Below are 16,904 nucleotides of genomic sequence, written 5' to 3'. Positions count from 1 at the left end.
TTCATATGCCTGAAAATGTTCTTTTTTTTTTGGGAAGCTCTGAAAATATTTAATGGCATGTCCATGGGAGGTAAAAAATGCAGTGTTAAATCAAGTTATTAAAAAAATCATAGTACCTAACGTAATAAAAAAAAGTTTATTCAAAGTAGTACAAGTAAGAATAACTTTCAATTTAAAAAAAATAATTAAATGTTTACAGGATGCAAAAACACTTTTTCCCCCCCTAGTCTATTCAGTGATCAGAACAGACTACAAGACTTTAGAATTTGACTGTGAAAAGTTATATATTCGGGGAAAAATATTTTCTTAGTGGAACAATTACCGTACAATTGAAACTGATGCAGTATAGGCTACAAACCCTTCAACATATTTGTTATTTAGGTATATGTTTCATAATGAAGAATTTTCCTTTAAAATACTGTGTTCCTCCTGAATTTTTTACCTGTGTTCATATGTGCTCCAGGCCTGTTCACATGTGCCCCCTCTAGGGACACATGTGAACAACTGCAGATGTTTTATAAAAATACCATAAAGTTAAGAAATATTTTTTTAAAAAATCCCCCCCCCCAAAAAAAATAATAAAAAAAAATCCATGACACAAAAAAAAGTTATTCAATCATGGGGACACTTTTGCGTTGAGAAATTGATAATATTTTTTGAAAAATAAAGAAATGAAAGAAATTGTTCACATGTGCCTTCTTTTCCCCTAGGCAAATGTGTTCAATTTAGATCTGAAAAAAAAAAACCTGAAACTGAACTCGGTTAAACTGAAATCTTATGGGGGGGGAAAAATTTTGCTCTTAAAAACACTTACTTTGAACGGAGCTTTATTATCTGATTCTCTGCTGCTGAAATCAAATGTCAAGTACATATCAACAGTTCTTTGAGGGCGAAGCAAAAGAGGAAATGGTAAATTGAAATTTAGACCTCCGTCAACTAAATACAGAGTTTTTTTGTTGGTTGATGCAGGTTCAGTTAGTCCTTTGAACAGCGTATCTAAACATGAAATATAAGAGCCAATATCAATGAGGTTTTAAAACACACAGTAAATTGTAAATACTTACACTATCAAATTATTGTGAAAGAAGATACCCTACTAGCAAAATTTCTTGCATCAACCTTGATAGATCTTGATATTATACTGACGGCGTCAATATTGACGTGTTTCATACTGCATAAACCTTGCATAAAGATTAAAAAGCAATATTACAGTAACAACACGTATGCAGCATTGCATTCATCTTAAAATATCAATATTGATATTACCTTACAATAACAACATTGCATACATGTTGTCGCCGTCAAGATGATATTGATTTCATGCTGTCGCCGTCAAGGTAATTAGTACACAATAGAACAGGTGGACCTTCGTTGATATTTGCGCATGCGCACAGTTCTTTCTACCCATCGTCCCTCGCATTGCTCAATCGGTTCAGAGGTGCTGCACGTGGCGTAGCATTCTTTTAGGCTTCGTTAAGTTGGTTGCTTAGTTATTAGAGTGGAATAGTATTGTTTTAGGAAAAACTTATGAATGACTAATAACTTTATTTGTTTATTAATATAGTACTAAACAAATCATATAGCAGACGATGTGCGATCAATGTTAGAAATGGCCGATAATAACTTTTTTCGTCCCTAGACTTTGAAACATAGGACATGAAGCCCAGAATTTCGTATTATCACTTCAATCTCACGTAAGATTAATTTTATTCAATGGTATTTATGTTATTCTTTAAGATAAATTCATATGTTTTGTCCATGGGATATTTTCAATGCTGACATCCATTTGAAAATGTACTTTATTGTATTTATTTATTTTTTATTATTTTGCTACCTTTACTCTTAAATGTAATATAAAAACTTCCGCAATTATTCCTTACTAGGCATTTTATGTCTTTATAATACAATTAGAAGCATGAATTTAAAAAATAAGTCAAGTATTACGCAAAACGAAGAAACTTTCATTTTTTAAATTAAATTGCGAGTACTATTAATATCTTTATATGAATTTCCGATCAGATGTCAGCTTTAAGAAAATATTCTCAGGTTAGAAAACTATCTTGAAGAATAACAGAAATAATTAAAGAATGAAATTTAATTCTCGAGTTTGAAGTGAAAATAATACAAATAAATAAATGAATAAAACACCTTGCAAACGTGCTGATTTCATACTGTCATGTCAATGTATCCTGACATTTTCCTGTCATATCAATACGTATGCAATATTACAAAAGCAAGATCATCTTGCCTAGACCTTGATTTCATGCTGTCATGACAACATCTTGATATTATCCTGTCATATCAATACGTATGCAAGATTACAAAAGCAAGATCATCTTGCCTAGACCTTGATTTCATGCTGTCATGACAACATCTTGATATTATCCTGTCATATCAATACGTATGCAATGTTACAAAAGCAGCCTACCTTGATATTTTCCTGATATTATGCTGCATACACCTTGTCAGTCAATATTGTGGCAGCCTGCTGACAGCATAAAGGGAGTAACATAACAACATTGAGGCAGTATTAATGCAAGATGATTTTTCTTGCATGTCAACCTTTATGCAATACTGAGGCAAGATATTTTGCTTACTGGGTACTTTTAAACACGTTTTCCTCATAAGCCTGAACTGCATTTACATGTATGTGAAAGGATTTATATCATCTTAGCAAGAAGAAAGAAAGGAAACAAAAAATTTATTTACTGTAAAAGCATTTATCTTTGTGAGCTATAATTATCTGGAAAATGAAGATATTGGAGATTTTGCGGGCTAAAACTTTTGCAAAATTTACATAAATAGAGCCGAAGGTTGATTATGTTTATTTGAGTGCATATGAATTTTTCTAACCTTTTGCTGCCTTTCCTATTATATATGCTGCTAATGCCTCTGTGCGCATCCCCGAGCGATAAAGATCAATGCTTTGGACCTTGGTTCTTGGTTTCGCCAAGCAACCCTTAAGCCCCCGTTTTTGGAGTGGTGAGGGAAAGTCACCCCTCGTGAGATGCTTTGCAAACGTCAGCGGTAGCAGCCATAGGGCTCTCGCTCCCTATCTCAATTTTTATTAAGGATATAAGGATAAGGATTTGTATAAGGTATATAGGTATGAGGTATTTGTATAAGTATAAGGGTAATTTGTATAAGGATTCTCTATGTACTGCCCAAAAGCGTAGTGGCAACAGTTGGAAATGACGCAATGGATATAAGGCAGTACGAAAGAGCTAAAGTTTCCTTTTTTACGCATATCATCTCGCCTTGCGTGCGTGGCTGAAACAGCCTCTCGAGTTTCGTTAAAATGGTGAATGTGGGGATGGCCCTTTGCAAGGTTAAGTGCAGATAAATGTTCCTCGCTAAGATGTGAAGTCTCGGCATCACATAAGTGAACCAAGAATCTATCAGAGTCTTCTGCCAGACTAAATTCATCGCTGTGTCGGAAGTGGAGGCCCCATGGACCAGACCTGGGAGCTAATGAACGCATCGGATGTTTGGAAATTGTAAGTCTTGTGGCCCGTGAAAATGATAGCAGGAATCGGAGTTCGGAGCTACCGGCAGCGGGCGAATCCTCAAATCATTCAGCCAACGCTAGATCTTTGAAGCAAGGTCGAATATGTGCCTTTTGTACAGCGTGTGAGATTTTTAGTGTTTGATGCCTCGTCGTAGAATTCAACCCCTGTGAAGTAATGTTTTAATGTATTACATGAGAACTTTTTAATTTGTGCAAATGGTGGTATTATGTTGTTATAGGCTAATGTCATTTTAATGTGTGTAAAATGCAAATTTCATATTAGTTAATTTTAAGCAGAGAGTTATTTGGGCTTGGTGCTTTTGTAGATATGTATAGGCGGAAACTCTGGCCGTGTGATAACTAATGTATTTTAACTTTTATTGGGGGTTAATTTTAGAGTCAGTATTTGATCAAGGAGTAGTTTTAAATTCTTTTAAAAGCACTATTCTTGCAATTGTATTTGTGTTATAATGCTGCATCTTAACCATGCCACCTAGTAAGAATAAAGCTGTTTCTTTCTTTAAAGAATTGTAATTAATGTGATCTTGGGTATGTGTTTTGGTGTTTCGCGTACTGTACGTTTCGACAGAACATATTTCATATAATGCCTAAATTGTAAATAAATTGTTTGTTTTCATCAAAGACTCATCAATGCAGTCAAATATCACACATATACAGTCCACTGCCGGAAAATTAGTTTTCCACTTGAATCAGGCGGCTTCATTTTGATCAAGTCTCACCGGAGGAGAGCCAGCTTGCAATTAATTGTGCCTAAAGGAACCTTCCATTTGACTAGATGACGGATATCATACATATACACTGCCGTGCTAAGCACCGATGTGGTATCTATTTTGTCAAAACTGAGTTATTGTCTTCGGGTGGTCATTAGTAATTTATTTTACCTAAATCTCAAGTTTTTGGGCAGTTTGTAAATGCAAAATATTAAAAAAAGCTGTAGCAAAAAAGTGGTATCTCCATATTTTGCATAGTTTGCAAAAGCAATTTGAACCTAAGTGACAAATACTAAGCCTTTAAAGTGATATCTGAAGTTACCCTTTTTTCTCTTAGTAAAGCAGCTTATTTAACAATGTAGCAGTTTGCTGTAACAAAGTATAAAAATTAGTTTACCTTTGAATAGTTGATATAGGTCGATAATAAAAACTAATACAACTTTGCATAAATGTTCCAGTAAATATTCAACTTTTTCTATTTAAATTTTTATTTAAAATGCAAATTCTTAAAAATGAAATACAGTAAGCTCTCTATTTAACGACGTTCTATTTAACGACTTTCTCTATTTAATGAGGGCTTTTCACGGTCCTAGATAGTCCACTATAGTGTTAAAAGCATTCTATCTAAGGACACTTTCTACTTAAGGACGATTTTTTGTGGTTCCTTGAAAGTTGTTAAACAGAGAGCCAACTGTACATGTAAAATATTTGTATCTAATTCTTTTATGCAAAAATAAAGCATTTCATACTAGGGCCAACTATATTTTTGTCTAAGCATCGTCTGCTGTCAAAATTATTTTTATGCTCGGTAAAAATGAATATTGAAAACAAAACATTATAAATGATAGCATTAATACATTCTTTGAATATAAAGAACAGAAAATTATTATGGTTTATACTGTCCAAAATTTTGAAAATGGTATTTTTTAAAAAGCAGATTCTGTTCGATTTGTATTAACAAAACAAAGCGAAAGCAAAATGCAAATAAAGCAGATGTTCTCCGCATTATTTAATGATACATTAAGCGCGTTTTACTGAGCTATTTTTATCGTATCTGTGCAGATACTACTAAAAGTGACTAGCAATAGTTACTTACGGTGAAATTAACCATAGCCCGACTAACTAAAAGTGAGGCCCAAGGGCCACAATAATTTTGAGGCCCCCTGAAGGCTATTATTTTAAAAATGTGTGTATTTTTTGTATAGTTGTAATGCTATGCATAATTCTTTAAGTAATATGGGGCCCCCTAGGAAGAAAGAGCCCCAGGCTCAGGCCTAGTAGACCTGTGTGGTAATCAGGCCCTGAAATTAACTAAGTATATGAAAAGGTTTTGAAGAGAAAATTTGTCATAACTACATTCATTAATTTTAGATAAAGCCTTTACAAAAATGCACTCTTATGTATGTTAGATAAGTTATTTACGAAAAGACTACCGCAAGTTGAACATTTAGTTAAGACACAAATAAAAAAAAACGAGTTGTAAAACTTTAATCATCAATTTCTCATTTTGAGCTCTACTGCAGATATCATATCTGTGCTTGGCATGGCAGTAGTCCACTGCCGGAAAAATAGTTTGCCCCCTGAATCAGGCCGCTTCATATGTTAAATCAATATGTAAAGCATTCAGATTTGAAGTGGATCAAGTTCAAGAACGACTTGATCCATTTTAGCTCTGAATGCTTCATTCAACACAAAACACTTTGGGCGTTTGTTACATGAGGCGTTTAGAGCTAAAGTGGATTAAGTTGCTCATGAACTTGATACACTTCAGCTCTGAATGCTTCATATTTCAACTGATCAAAAGTTTCAGAATTAAAAAAATAAATTAAAATAAGTAATTAATAAAATAATTAATAAAATAAATTAAAATAAGTAATAATATAAATCTGGTACTTTTTTTAAAAGCAATTTCATCGATATAAAAATCATTTGAGTTAAATTCCAGCCTGCAATGTAAATATTTTCAGTAAAAAAAAGATACATTACCATCACGTGGTTTAGTTGGTGACACAGGTGAATGTGGAAAGCATGGTATAAGGGATAAACCTCTCAATGGATTCAAAATCCTTCCAGCTCTGCCTTTTCGCGTGTCTAAGGCAGGACAGGTGCTTATGTTATTGATAAACTGCAGCCAAAATCCTTCCTTTGTTATGTCACTAGATCTACAAAAACAGGAAGAGAGCATTAAAACAAAGATTCAATACTTTCTTATGAAATTCCTGTTATTTAGATACACGTGTTTTACTTTGTTTAACGAAGTAAAGAAAGTATTGTATTCGCGAAAAATTTCCCCCCCAAAAAACAGCCTTAATTTCTATTTTGCTCGCCCTGAATGAATATTGAATTTTTTTTTCACCCCGACCACACGTGGATATATGCCTAAAAACGTATAAACACCCGAAATATCCATTTTGACGATCCCTGAATTAATTGCAACGAGTTTTCTCGTGACATCTGTATCTTTGTATGTATGTATGTACGTATGTGTGTATGTATCTTACCTAACTCAGAAACGGTATGTCCTAGAAAGTTGAAATTTGGTACGTAGACTCCTGGTGGGGTCTAGTTGTGCACCTCCTTTTTTGGTTGCATTCGGATGTTCCAAAGGAGTTTTTTTACACATTTTTGGAGGGAAATCATTGTTAATTTCAATGCAAACTCAAGTGGTGTTATAATTTGGCAAACACTTGGCAATATATTGCTAAGCTTTTAGTCGCCAAGTTTTTTTGCCAACTTGGCGACAAATTAGTTTTTTTTTTTTGAATTTAAATCTGGTTTCATTTTGGCCACTATTGGCGATATTTAGAGAGTTTACCATTGAATCACATTAAAATCTCCAATATTGGGAAAATTAATCTGTATAAAACTTTTTTTTCGCTTCAGTTCCCAACAAACTTTGGGTAAAAATACTTAAAGTTTCTTTGCTTACTCCAGTCACTATTATCATTAAATTGGTGTAAAAGGAAGTCATGGGATGCACACATCAGCTCGTTTTCGTTTACTTCAATAATGAATCAGTATCAAATATAATTTATGGTCATTTTTGAGCATTAAGAAAAACTGCAATTGAATTATTTTTGACTTGCTGAAGTGCTTGTATCAAAAATTAAGTGTTTCATGTATTTGTTTTAGTATTACCTTTGCCCTATATTATAAACTAGTGGCACCCGCACGGCTTTGCCCGTAATAGAAAAATTAAAGGTCTTTTGGTTCGCTTGTATATTTACAAATAATGTATGGTGAATTTTCTCGCCAATTGGCTTGTACCGATGTTACGGTTCCACGCTATGATAATTTCGTATCTCGCCAATTGGCTTGTGCCCATTTACGGTTCCACGTTATGATAATTTCGTAATTTATGATAGTTTTTTTTTTCTTAAAATTGGAATAGAAAAAGAACCACATCGAATTTTCGAAAAATCGCTTCGAGGTGCACACCCCCATGCTACATACTAACTTTGTGCCAAATTTCATGAAAATCGGCCGAACGGTTTAAGCGCTATGCGCGTCACAGACATCCTACAGACATCCTACAGACATCCTCCGGACAGAGACTTTCTGCTTTATTATTAGTAAAGATACATATAAGAAAGTTTGAAAAAGAGTGACACGTGACGGAAAGATGAGGGAGGGTGTTAGGTAAAGCATGACACTTAGTGAGAAATAAAGTAAGACAAAACAACGTAAGCAGAAGCACAAATTTGTAAATTGCAGCAGACACGTGTTTCGGTGTTACAGGGAACGCCCTTTTCAATGCAAAAAATAATGAGCTTATGGATGAAAAGACATCCGACAAAAGCCAAGAGCAGATAAGCATGCAGCTTAAAAGATAAAAACAGCGGATTAGCCAAACACCAATGACAAAGTTATAAACCGATCCGGAACCAATAGGAATGCAAGCAAAGGCCAAGAGCTTTCTCTTAGGTACGAACCCAGATTGAAAGAATTCAATTGGACAAAGATTAAAAAAAACTTCAGTTATAGACAGCACCCAAGACAAATTTTCCAAATAGTAAAGAGCAATAAGCACAGTGAAATTTATCTGAAACAGCCCCTGTAGAAAAAGAACAATGCCAAGATAAAAAAACTTTGTGGGTTTGAATAAAAAAAAACTCACATAATGCTCCACATGGTAATCACTGCCTTTATGAAATTGAACACATCTAATACAAAAGTGGATTTGCAAGCAGTTGATATTGTCATAGAATTGAAATTGTAGAAATACAAATGTGATGACCAGCAACAGGCTCTGAGGCTGGTAGTAGTCAGTTTATTCCTCTTCAATGAAGATCAATGAACTTTTTATAGCCCCTTCCGGTGAGCTGTTTCAAGTGCCCACAACCCTACTAAAGTAATTATTTTTACTAATTTCCGGATTAGATTTGAAAAGCTTAAAACAAAGAGTCCTTTTCCTGCTTTTCGTGCAAAAATTTAACCCATAAATATCTTCCATTTCAATATACTTGGAAGCTTGGCAGATTCCAAGTCCTTGTTTTCCGAGACAAAAGCTACAAAATATGTGAGTGATAAAATAAACATGAATATCTTAAGTACAATTATTAAAATTACGACTAAATAATTTGTAATTAAATCTGGAAATAATAATGCACTATATCCAAAACTTTTCAAACTTTGCACATTTCTGGAGAACATTTTGCGTGAATCTATGCATTTTTAGCCTACTTTCCCAGTAAAAATCAGAGAAAGAAGAAAAAAGCATGAAAGAAGGCTTAATACATCTTAAAAATGTCCCAAAAAACAAAAAAAAGTCAAAAATAAATAAAATAGTTAGATAAATATTGAAAAACTAAAAATTGGAAAGTATTGTATTGAGATGGGGAAAAATGTCGGTCTGTCTGTCTGTTGGTCTGCCTGTCCCCCCCCCCCTAATAACTTTTGAATGAATAGTCCGATTTGAACAATTTTTTTTTTGTTAGAAAGATTTCGGCGAGGACATCTCATTCCCATAATTCATTTTTTAATTTGAAAAATTTTTCTTTTAATTTTGAACAGTTCAAAAAACTTAACATTAGCGAATACCGGAAGAAATTCAAATCAAAAATAAATCTTGAACTTAGAAGCGAAGTGGCTCCAAACAAACTTTGTAGGGAAAAGCTTTTGATGAAAAATATGTATCGAAAATATCTTTTTGATTTGAACAAGTTTTCGTTCAATTTTGAACAGTTCAAATCTCTTAACATTAGCGCCTAAGGGGATTCTGAAAGTCAATATAGATTCCAAACTTAAAGGCAGATTTACTTCAAACAAACTTTGTTGGAAATAGCTCTTGACTCCCGACTCCGACTCCGAGAATTTAGGGGCACCTGACTCCGACTCTGACTCCTGTTCCCGACAATTAATCAGACTCCGACTCTGACTTCGTAGCTTTGGCAAACATTTATACACGGAGGACAAATGACTGACTCCGATTCTTGGATATTCGACTCCGACTCTTTTATCCCAAAATGAGATTGACTCCGACTCCAACTCCGCTGCTGTGGAATAATTATTGTTGATATGACTTGTTTTTATTTTCACGCTAAAGTTTTAATTTAGGTATTCAGTTTTCGGCGAATAAACTCGAAGTCATTTATGTTAAAGATATGCGCAGACTATTTTTTTTTTTTACAATAAAAATTATTTAAGTTGACATTTTATTGTTTTTATTTATTTTTTTAAATTTATTTTGGTAAGTGCATTAATTCGTTTAAAAAATTATTTTTGGCAACAGGGGGAAAAGAAACGATTTTTTTATATGATGTATTTATTTTAATGGACTTATTATCATTATTTTTTCCTTTTGAAAGCTGTTAAAGATTTTTTAAATGGAAAAAAGTGTATTAGCTGCTTTGTTTAAAAGGTGCTGCTATTTTATTTGTTCGTTTTTTTAAAGAAAAGTAAGGAATATTTTATTCCTAGAAATCAGCTAAAATATTTTTAAAATATGTTTGAAAAAAATTGAGAATATTGATCAGGTACTAGAAAGTAGTATGGATATACGGGAAAGTAGGCTCGTCTAGTTCTAGACAGAACTTCTTGTTTAGTAAAGAGAAGCTGTCTGAATTCCCAAATTTGCTGTTCACAAATCCAATAAAGAACTTTGATACTTAAAGTAAAAAATGACTTACAATTACTTTTAATTTTAATCAGGATTTAAAAATAAAATATCCAGTCCATTTATTAAATATTGTTTTTCCGAATGAAATTATGAATCGTGTGATAAAAAAAGCTCCAGCAGAGGAGTAGAACAGTTAATTCATTCTTAAATTTTTTATTTACCCTTCTTTGTCACTCTTCTCATCCAAGTCTTCTTCACTTTCAGACTGAATGTCGTACCCTTCTTCTTGGTCCAAGTCTAGACCCTCTGGCAACAATAATAAAACATTGTAATTAAAAACACAAAAATGTGCTTAATTAATTTTGACCATTCAAAATCAAATAAGAACCTAGGAAAATTACAGCAATATAGAAATCAATAACACTGTTCCTTCAACATGTGAACATGATAATGGAAAATCAATCAACATCATGCATTGCTATCCCATGTATAAAATTTTAACATGAATGATGATATAATTTGAAGCCTGAAAGTCAACCACATTGTTTAAAGAGTTCTGCACTGAAGACTGATATCAAGTTTGTCATATTCAGGAAGTTGAAAAACTGCATGCGATGGAAAACTTCCTTTAAAAATTTTTGCATCATTTTTACGCATATATTTGCACTTTAGTCTCGGAATTTTAAACTTCGGCTTTTAATTTGCACAGGGTTCACACTAAGGAAAAAAGTAAGGGGGGATCTCCCACTCTGACCAAAATTTTAAGTGGGATTTTACAAATTGAAGTGGGAATAGCTTTAAAAAAAATTGCTTGAGGGTTATTCCATAGAAAACAAACATTTTGTCTCGCACGTGACGCCTCATATATTTCATTAACCCCTTGAGGACCAGCGCATGGAAAACGAAGCGCAGCTATGGGTCCGAACGTTCCGAAATGGAACGCCGCCATCGGCCCGAGCATTTACAGCTGTTAAGCCTAACTGAACAAATATATTCATATAAAATCAGCATTTCAAAATAATGACTTGAAATTTTAAATTTGCTTAAACAATGTACTACTGATTACTAATTATTAATATAAAGACTATTACATTATTAGAAGGGAGTGAAATAAGTAGAATACTAAAACTTTAACTATGTGCACGAAGTTAAATAATATGTGCACAAAAACAAAGTTAGAGTTAGACATCGTGAGTGTGCAATCAAAGATAAAGAAATGTAGCAAAAAAATATGTTTCTTATGTAATTTTAATTAAAACAACTTAGGTCAACGAATTTAAACTAGTTAAATTCCCACGCAACAAGTCTCAAAATTGCTTCATAATTCTCTCGAAAACATTCCCTTTCACTCACTTCGCTAACCATTTTTATTGCAATGTTCCAGTCTCCAAATAAAAAAGAATAAATAAAGAAGAACAACATCAGAAAGGATTCAAAAATAATCATAAACTTCAGGCCTCTTGAACTCATTCCTGTACTCTCATTGAACGGGGAATCCCAAAAGTCTGGAACACATACGCAAAAATATTTTAACCTTCCTTCCCTCCCCCATAATTTATGCAGCTAGATGTATATCTCTTTCAATTACTCGTAAAAAAAAGAGAAGCAAAGATATAAGCAAGAGCAATTGAGACCTCATAAATCATATGCGCAGAGCAGTGATTCACTGTTGTTTACATTAAAAAAAAAATCTATCCCATTGAGAGGTCCAAATAAGAAACTAAAGCGTGTACATGAAGGTCAAATACCATGTGACTCGAATATGATCAAAGTTATAGCCATTTAGCGCCATCTATTATCGTTTAAATATTCAATTCAATCGTTCCATTTCGAGAAAGCATATATGTGACGCTGGGACGTCAGCGTCGATCAGAGCGCGTAGCGGATACGTGCCGCTGGGCTGATAAGAGAGGAATTGTTGTGTAGCGTCCGCGTGACGCTGGGTGCGAACGGGTTAAAAGTAATACTTTAAAATATTAATGAACATATTTTTTCTGCTTAACAAATTGCAAACTTATGTGTGATTTCTGGAGCAAAAAATTTCGTCATTACCCTTTACAGGGGCGGCATTTCAGCATTTCGTTTGGGGGGTCGAGTTTCTTGAACATGAATTTCCTCAGTACGGTATAAAATACATATTGGTTTACAAGAACTGATAATTAACTGGTTTTAGTGTTAAGAATAATTAGGTTTGTAAAGAACAATTAAAATTTTTGTGTCCGAAGCTTTAAATTAATTTTGTTACAAGTTATCTCACAAAATATCTCGGTACTAGTTTTTATTTTTTAGTAAAGTGTTAATCTGCTATTTTTGGAGTCAAGAAGAACAGAAAATTTTGTAACTATAGTTAATCAATACCCAATGACTTAATTTATTTCCAGTATAGCTAAAGAGGAAGGTCTTGCTTTGCCTCATTGCGCTTAGAAGGCAATTCTCTATCCTCCTGAGACACAAAAGTCAAAATTGGTTGACGTTCAGTCCTCCTACAGCTTTCTGGTTGTGTGCGGAGTTTTTTACACCGATGAAGAGGCTCCATTATTGTAGCCTTGAAATAGCTATATGCTGTATTTTCATGTAAATTTGTGCTTTATTTACGTTGGTTTTTCTATTTAATCGCGAAAGTCATCTTTCAAATGACTGACCTGATTTAAACAGTCAAAAAACAATGGAAGCAAGAAAGTTATGTGAAAAAAGCACATTTCCTTTAGATTCCTCTCTTTAAAATAACCAAGAAAGCTTTTTAAATGGGCTAGTATTTATTTTGTGTCATTAACAAGTATAGTCACAATTCAGAATTCACAAAACAATTCCTCTTCCCTCATGCTATTACTTATAAGTGTAATATTTTCTTTTTCGCTTTCTATAACCGACCTACATAATATTGAACTTAAGACCAATAATAAATATATCTCATTAAATCCTGTCTCAATTTCTTGAGAAACTGAATTGATCAGTTTATTGAAAATATTGATTTAATATTTTAACTAAAACTTCATCTAGGTTTTGTCACCTCTTCTACATTGGCAAACAGTAAAAACAGTTATGAAAAGTTCTGTCACAAAGTTCCACACCTGGTTCAAGTATGCATTAATGCGATAATTACTAACAGTTTCAATTGTCGATCCAAGAATTAAGATTAGCGAATCAAAATTTTTGTGATAGTGTAGCATTTCGCAAAAAAACGCTCCGCAGTATAAACAAAGTAAACAAAAAATTCAAACAAAAATGCATACATATTAAAATGACATCAAATTTTTTATCAATGAAAAGGTCGCTTTCCAGTAATTCTTCCAGGGATCTTTTATAGTTTAAACTCTTGAAGACCATCTTGTGTCACTCAGAGATTGTCAAGTAAAGAACCTCAAGATGCATTTGTTGATGTGAAAGTATTTTTTGATGTGGGATGTTTTTCAAAAATAGCATATCTTTACAAAAAGTTTCCGTGAAATCATATGATACACTGAGTTGCTAAAATGTGTTTTTAGTACATGGCATCAATGAACACTTACCAACTAAACATTAAGTTATAATATGAGCATAAAAATTTATGTAAAATGACAAGGAATTTACGCGTAAAAATTGCGCAGTCTCTACACTGTATGGGCATCTCATACAAGATGCACCATCATAACATAGATTACTCAATTTTGAAATATTTAACCCATATGAAGAGATTACTTCTTTAGTTAAGGCAAACATTTATCCTCCATCAGTTTTTTTCTGTTCTGAAAATTCAGGCAAATGATTTTCAAAGTTATCTAAATTGAATTTTCCCATTTTTTATTATTCTTAGTGAAAAATTTGGGGGTGCAACTGCCCCCTCTCGCGACCCCTATTTACCGCCCCTGACCCTTTAAAATTATATCTTTTTAATGAAATATATGAACCATCGTGTACAGGACAAAAGGTTGACTTTTTTATGGAATGGCCTTTAAATGTTATTGATAAATATTTATTTGAACTAAGTATTTACATATCATGTTGCACAAAATTTACTTAATGAGCATAACATTGAAAGAGAAGTCTCTTAATTTCTGCGACAAAGGCAAGATTTTTTTTTCTTTAATCAATCATTTACTAAATGGTGTGTTAATGAAATACTCTCAATTGTTATTAAAAATGTATCAATGTCTTTAAAAAAAAGTCCTAAAATAGCCATTTTGCAGATGAAAGCATTTTGGTGCAGCTTTGATGCAAAATGGGTTAAAATATACTTTTTTTTTTTGGTGCAACTATCAGCAGATGAAAAACTCCAACTTCCAAAAGGTGTACGAGCATTCAGTAAACGCAAAGAGCAAAGCTGTTTCTTCCTCTTTGATTCTTGTTTATATGTGGCTAAACTCCTAAATCCTTCTGTTAATTGATAATAAGAAGGCAGTTGAAAATTATTGCAAGTCATTCCGGTTATATGGCTAATGGTGATCAGCGGGAACTGCCTGCAAAGGAATTTTTATTGAGTAAGATTTTAGAAAAAGTTGAGGGAATAGTGCAATCCTGCATCCTAGCACAAACCCTGTATTCTCATATAATCGAATATCAGCAACCTTATGTATGATAATATGAAGTACAGTGAAACCTGCATAAGTTGACCACTTGCGGTTCAGTATCTAAGTGCTCAACTTAAGCAGGTGGTCAACTTATAGAGGTTGATATATCTGTGTACCTCAGATTCAGACTGACACAAGTCCAAAAACTGCAATTTTCTGTTTATTAGTGCATTGTATATAGAAGTCTAATTCACATCGAGCCATGTGAACATAGCTCTTAAAAAGAAAAAATATTTTAAATTTTAACCAGGGTTAAAAGAACCTGCATCCCATCCTCTGCATGCACCAGGAAAAAGGTTTTCCTCTCTCCTGTAAAATGAATATAATGTGACTTACGTCCATCTGGTTCTGAGGTACAGATATAAGATATAGGACTAATCTTGTACCTGACAAAAACAATCAAATTACAAGGGTTGTCAACTTCACAGGTTTTACTGTATCAACTTTCTAAAAAAAATTTTTACCTGAAAAATAATGATTGTACTGACGCATGCAACACATACAAATTATTATTTTTGAATACAAGATAACTTTTAAGAAAGTTGATTCTTCATACTTTTTCGGGAAAAAGCAAGGTTGACCAGCATGCCGGGAAATTCGAATTTTCCAGCATGCCGGATAATTTGAGGTTTATTTTGCAACAAAACAAATGTAAATTTCCTCATTCAGTTCCAATCAGAAAGCAAACCACTGTAAGGAAAAAATAATAATAAATCCCGAAGTAACTTTCTTTCAAAAAAATGTGTATTGCATACAACATGTGCTTCTTATTTATGATAAGTCATTAATGGATTTAATTATAAGCCAATAAAATAATCAATTCAGAAGCAATCATCGTTACTGCAATTTGTTCATATTTTTTTTTAAATAAATTATTTTAGGTTCCTTTTAGACAAGGTGAGTTTAATTTTTATTTATTGAATAGCTACATGGTAAATTCTTTAGCCATGGTTTAGGGGCGGTAACTTACTGCTTAATTGTTTGCTTACTTAGTTTCAATTTATTTTTTATAAAATTATTCATTATTAAACAATATTTTTTTTGTTAAAATAACAAATGACATTGTTAGTAAATATTTTTACAAAATCAAACTGTTTATTAAAACTAACGAGATATGTATAAAACTTATATTCATTTTTAAGCTGAACAAATGTTTTTTAAAGTGTTATTTTTTTTCCAACCTTGATTTTTCCTGCATGAAGGACCAGACAAGTGTTATTGAAAATCTGGTAACCCCCGAATTTTGCTGCATGCCGGATAATGCGGGGTAATATGGTATTATGATGCATAATGGTTCCTTATATTCAAATATATGAGAAGTTAAAAATCAACGTTTAAAATTTGGGTAATAAGGTGCAAATATATCATAAAAATGACACAGAAAATGGATTGAGCAATAAGATTTTGTCAAGCAATTATAAAAAAAATTAATAAATAAATATAATAATAATAATTAAAACAAATAAATAAGCAAAATGCACAAAATTTATGATTTACAAACAAATGTGACAGTGAAAAGTTTCACCAAAAGTAAGAGGGTGGGCGATATTTCTATCTGTTCGAGGAAAACTGACAATACTTACCAAATGCTTCTCGTAGTATATCTTCATCATCTAGGTAATCTTCTGCATCATAGAATATTTCTTCCTCATCATCAGATTCTTCAGTAAAATAGTTATCCAAATCTAAAGACAGCTGAGTACTCTTTTGAAAAAGACGCTTGAATAATATTGAAAAAGCACTTCCCCAGACACCTAGGATTTGCAAGTAAGAGCTTCAAATATAAATGAATCGTGATAAAGTATTCCAAAAAAAAAAGTCAAACTTTTACGAAAAGACGTTTGCTATACAAAGTGAAAAATTATGCATTGAAACAATCAGTAAGTAAATACATAAGCAATGATCAAAATTTTCACATTACCGAAAAAAAAAAGGAAGAAAAAGCCCAGCATCAAAATTTATATTAAGAATCATACAGTAGAGGGACCATTTGTATTAAAAACAATTCCTACCAAAAGCTGTTTTGGATCTAATTTGTGTGGGATTTACAGAGTAAATTT

General features: G+C 32.8%; 1 protein-coding gene across 1 annotated transcript in view; it reads right to left on the bottom strand.

The window, feature by feature from the left end:
- The window catches only part of LOC129219214 (cytosolic phospholipase A2-like), a 48,757-nt gene that overhangs the window by 14,846 nt on the left and 17,007 nt on the right, over positions 1 to 16,904 (bottom strand). The window contains exons 10-13 of the mRNA XM_054853541.1: positions 16,428 to 16,598; positions 10,519 to 10,603; positions 6,226 to 6,401; positions 815 to 996 (exon numbers count right to left, since the gene is read on the bottom strand). Coding sequence (XP_054709516.1) covers positions 815 to 996; positions 6,226 to 6,401; positions 10,519 to 10,603; positions 16,428 to 16,598 — 614 coding nt within the window. The remainder of the gene's footprint in view (positions 1 to 814; positions 997 to 6,225; positions 6,402 to 10,518; positions 10,604 to 16,427; positions 16,599 to 16,904) is intronic.

The sequence above is a fragment of the Uloborus diversus genome, chromosome 1 (assembly GCF_026930045.1).
Source record: "Uloborus diversus isolate 005 chromosome 1, Udiv.v.3.1, whole genome shotgun sequence".
Classification (NCBI taxonomy): domain Eukaryota; kingdom Metazoa; phylum Arthropoda; class Arachnida; order Araneae; family Uloboridae; genus Uloborus; species Uloborus diversus.
Note: the sequence above shows the minus strand (reverse complement) of the source record. Positions and strands in the feature narration are given on the sequence as shown.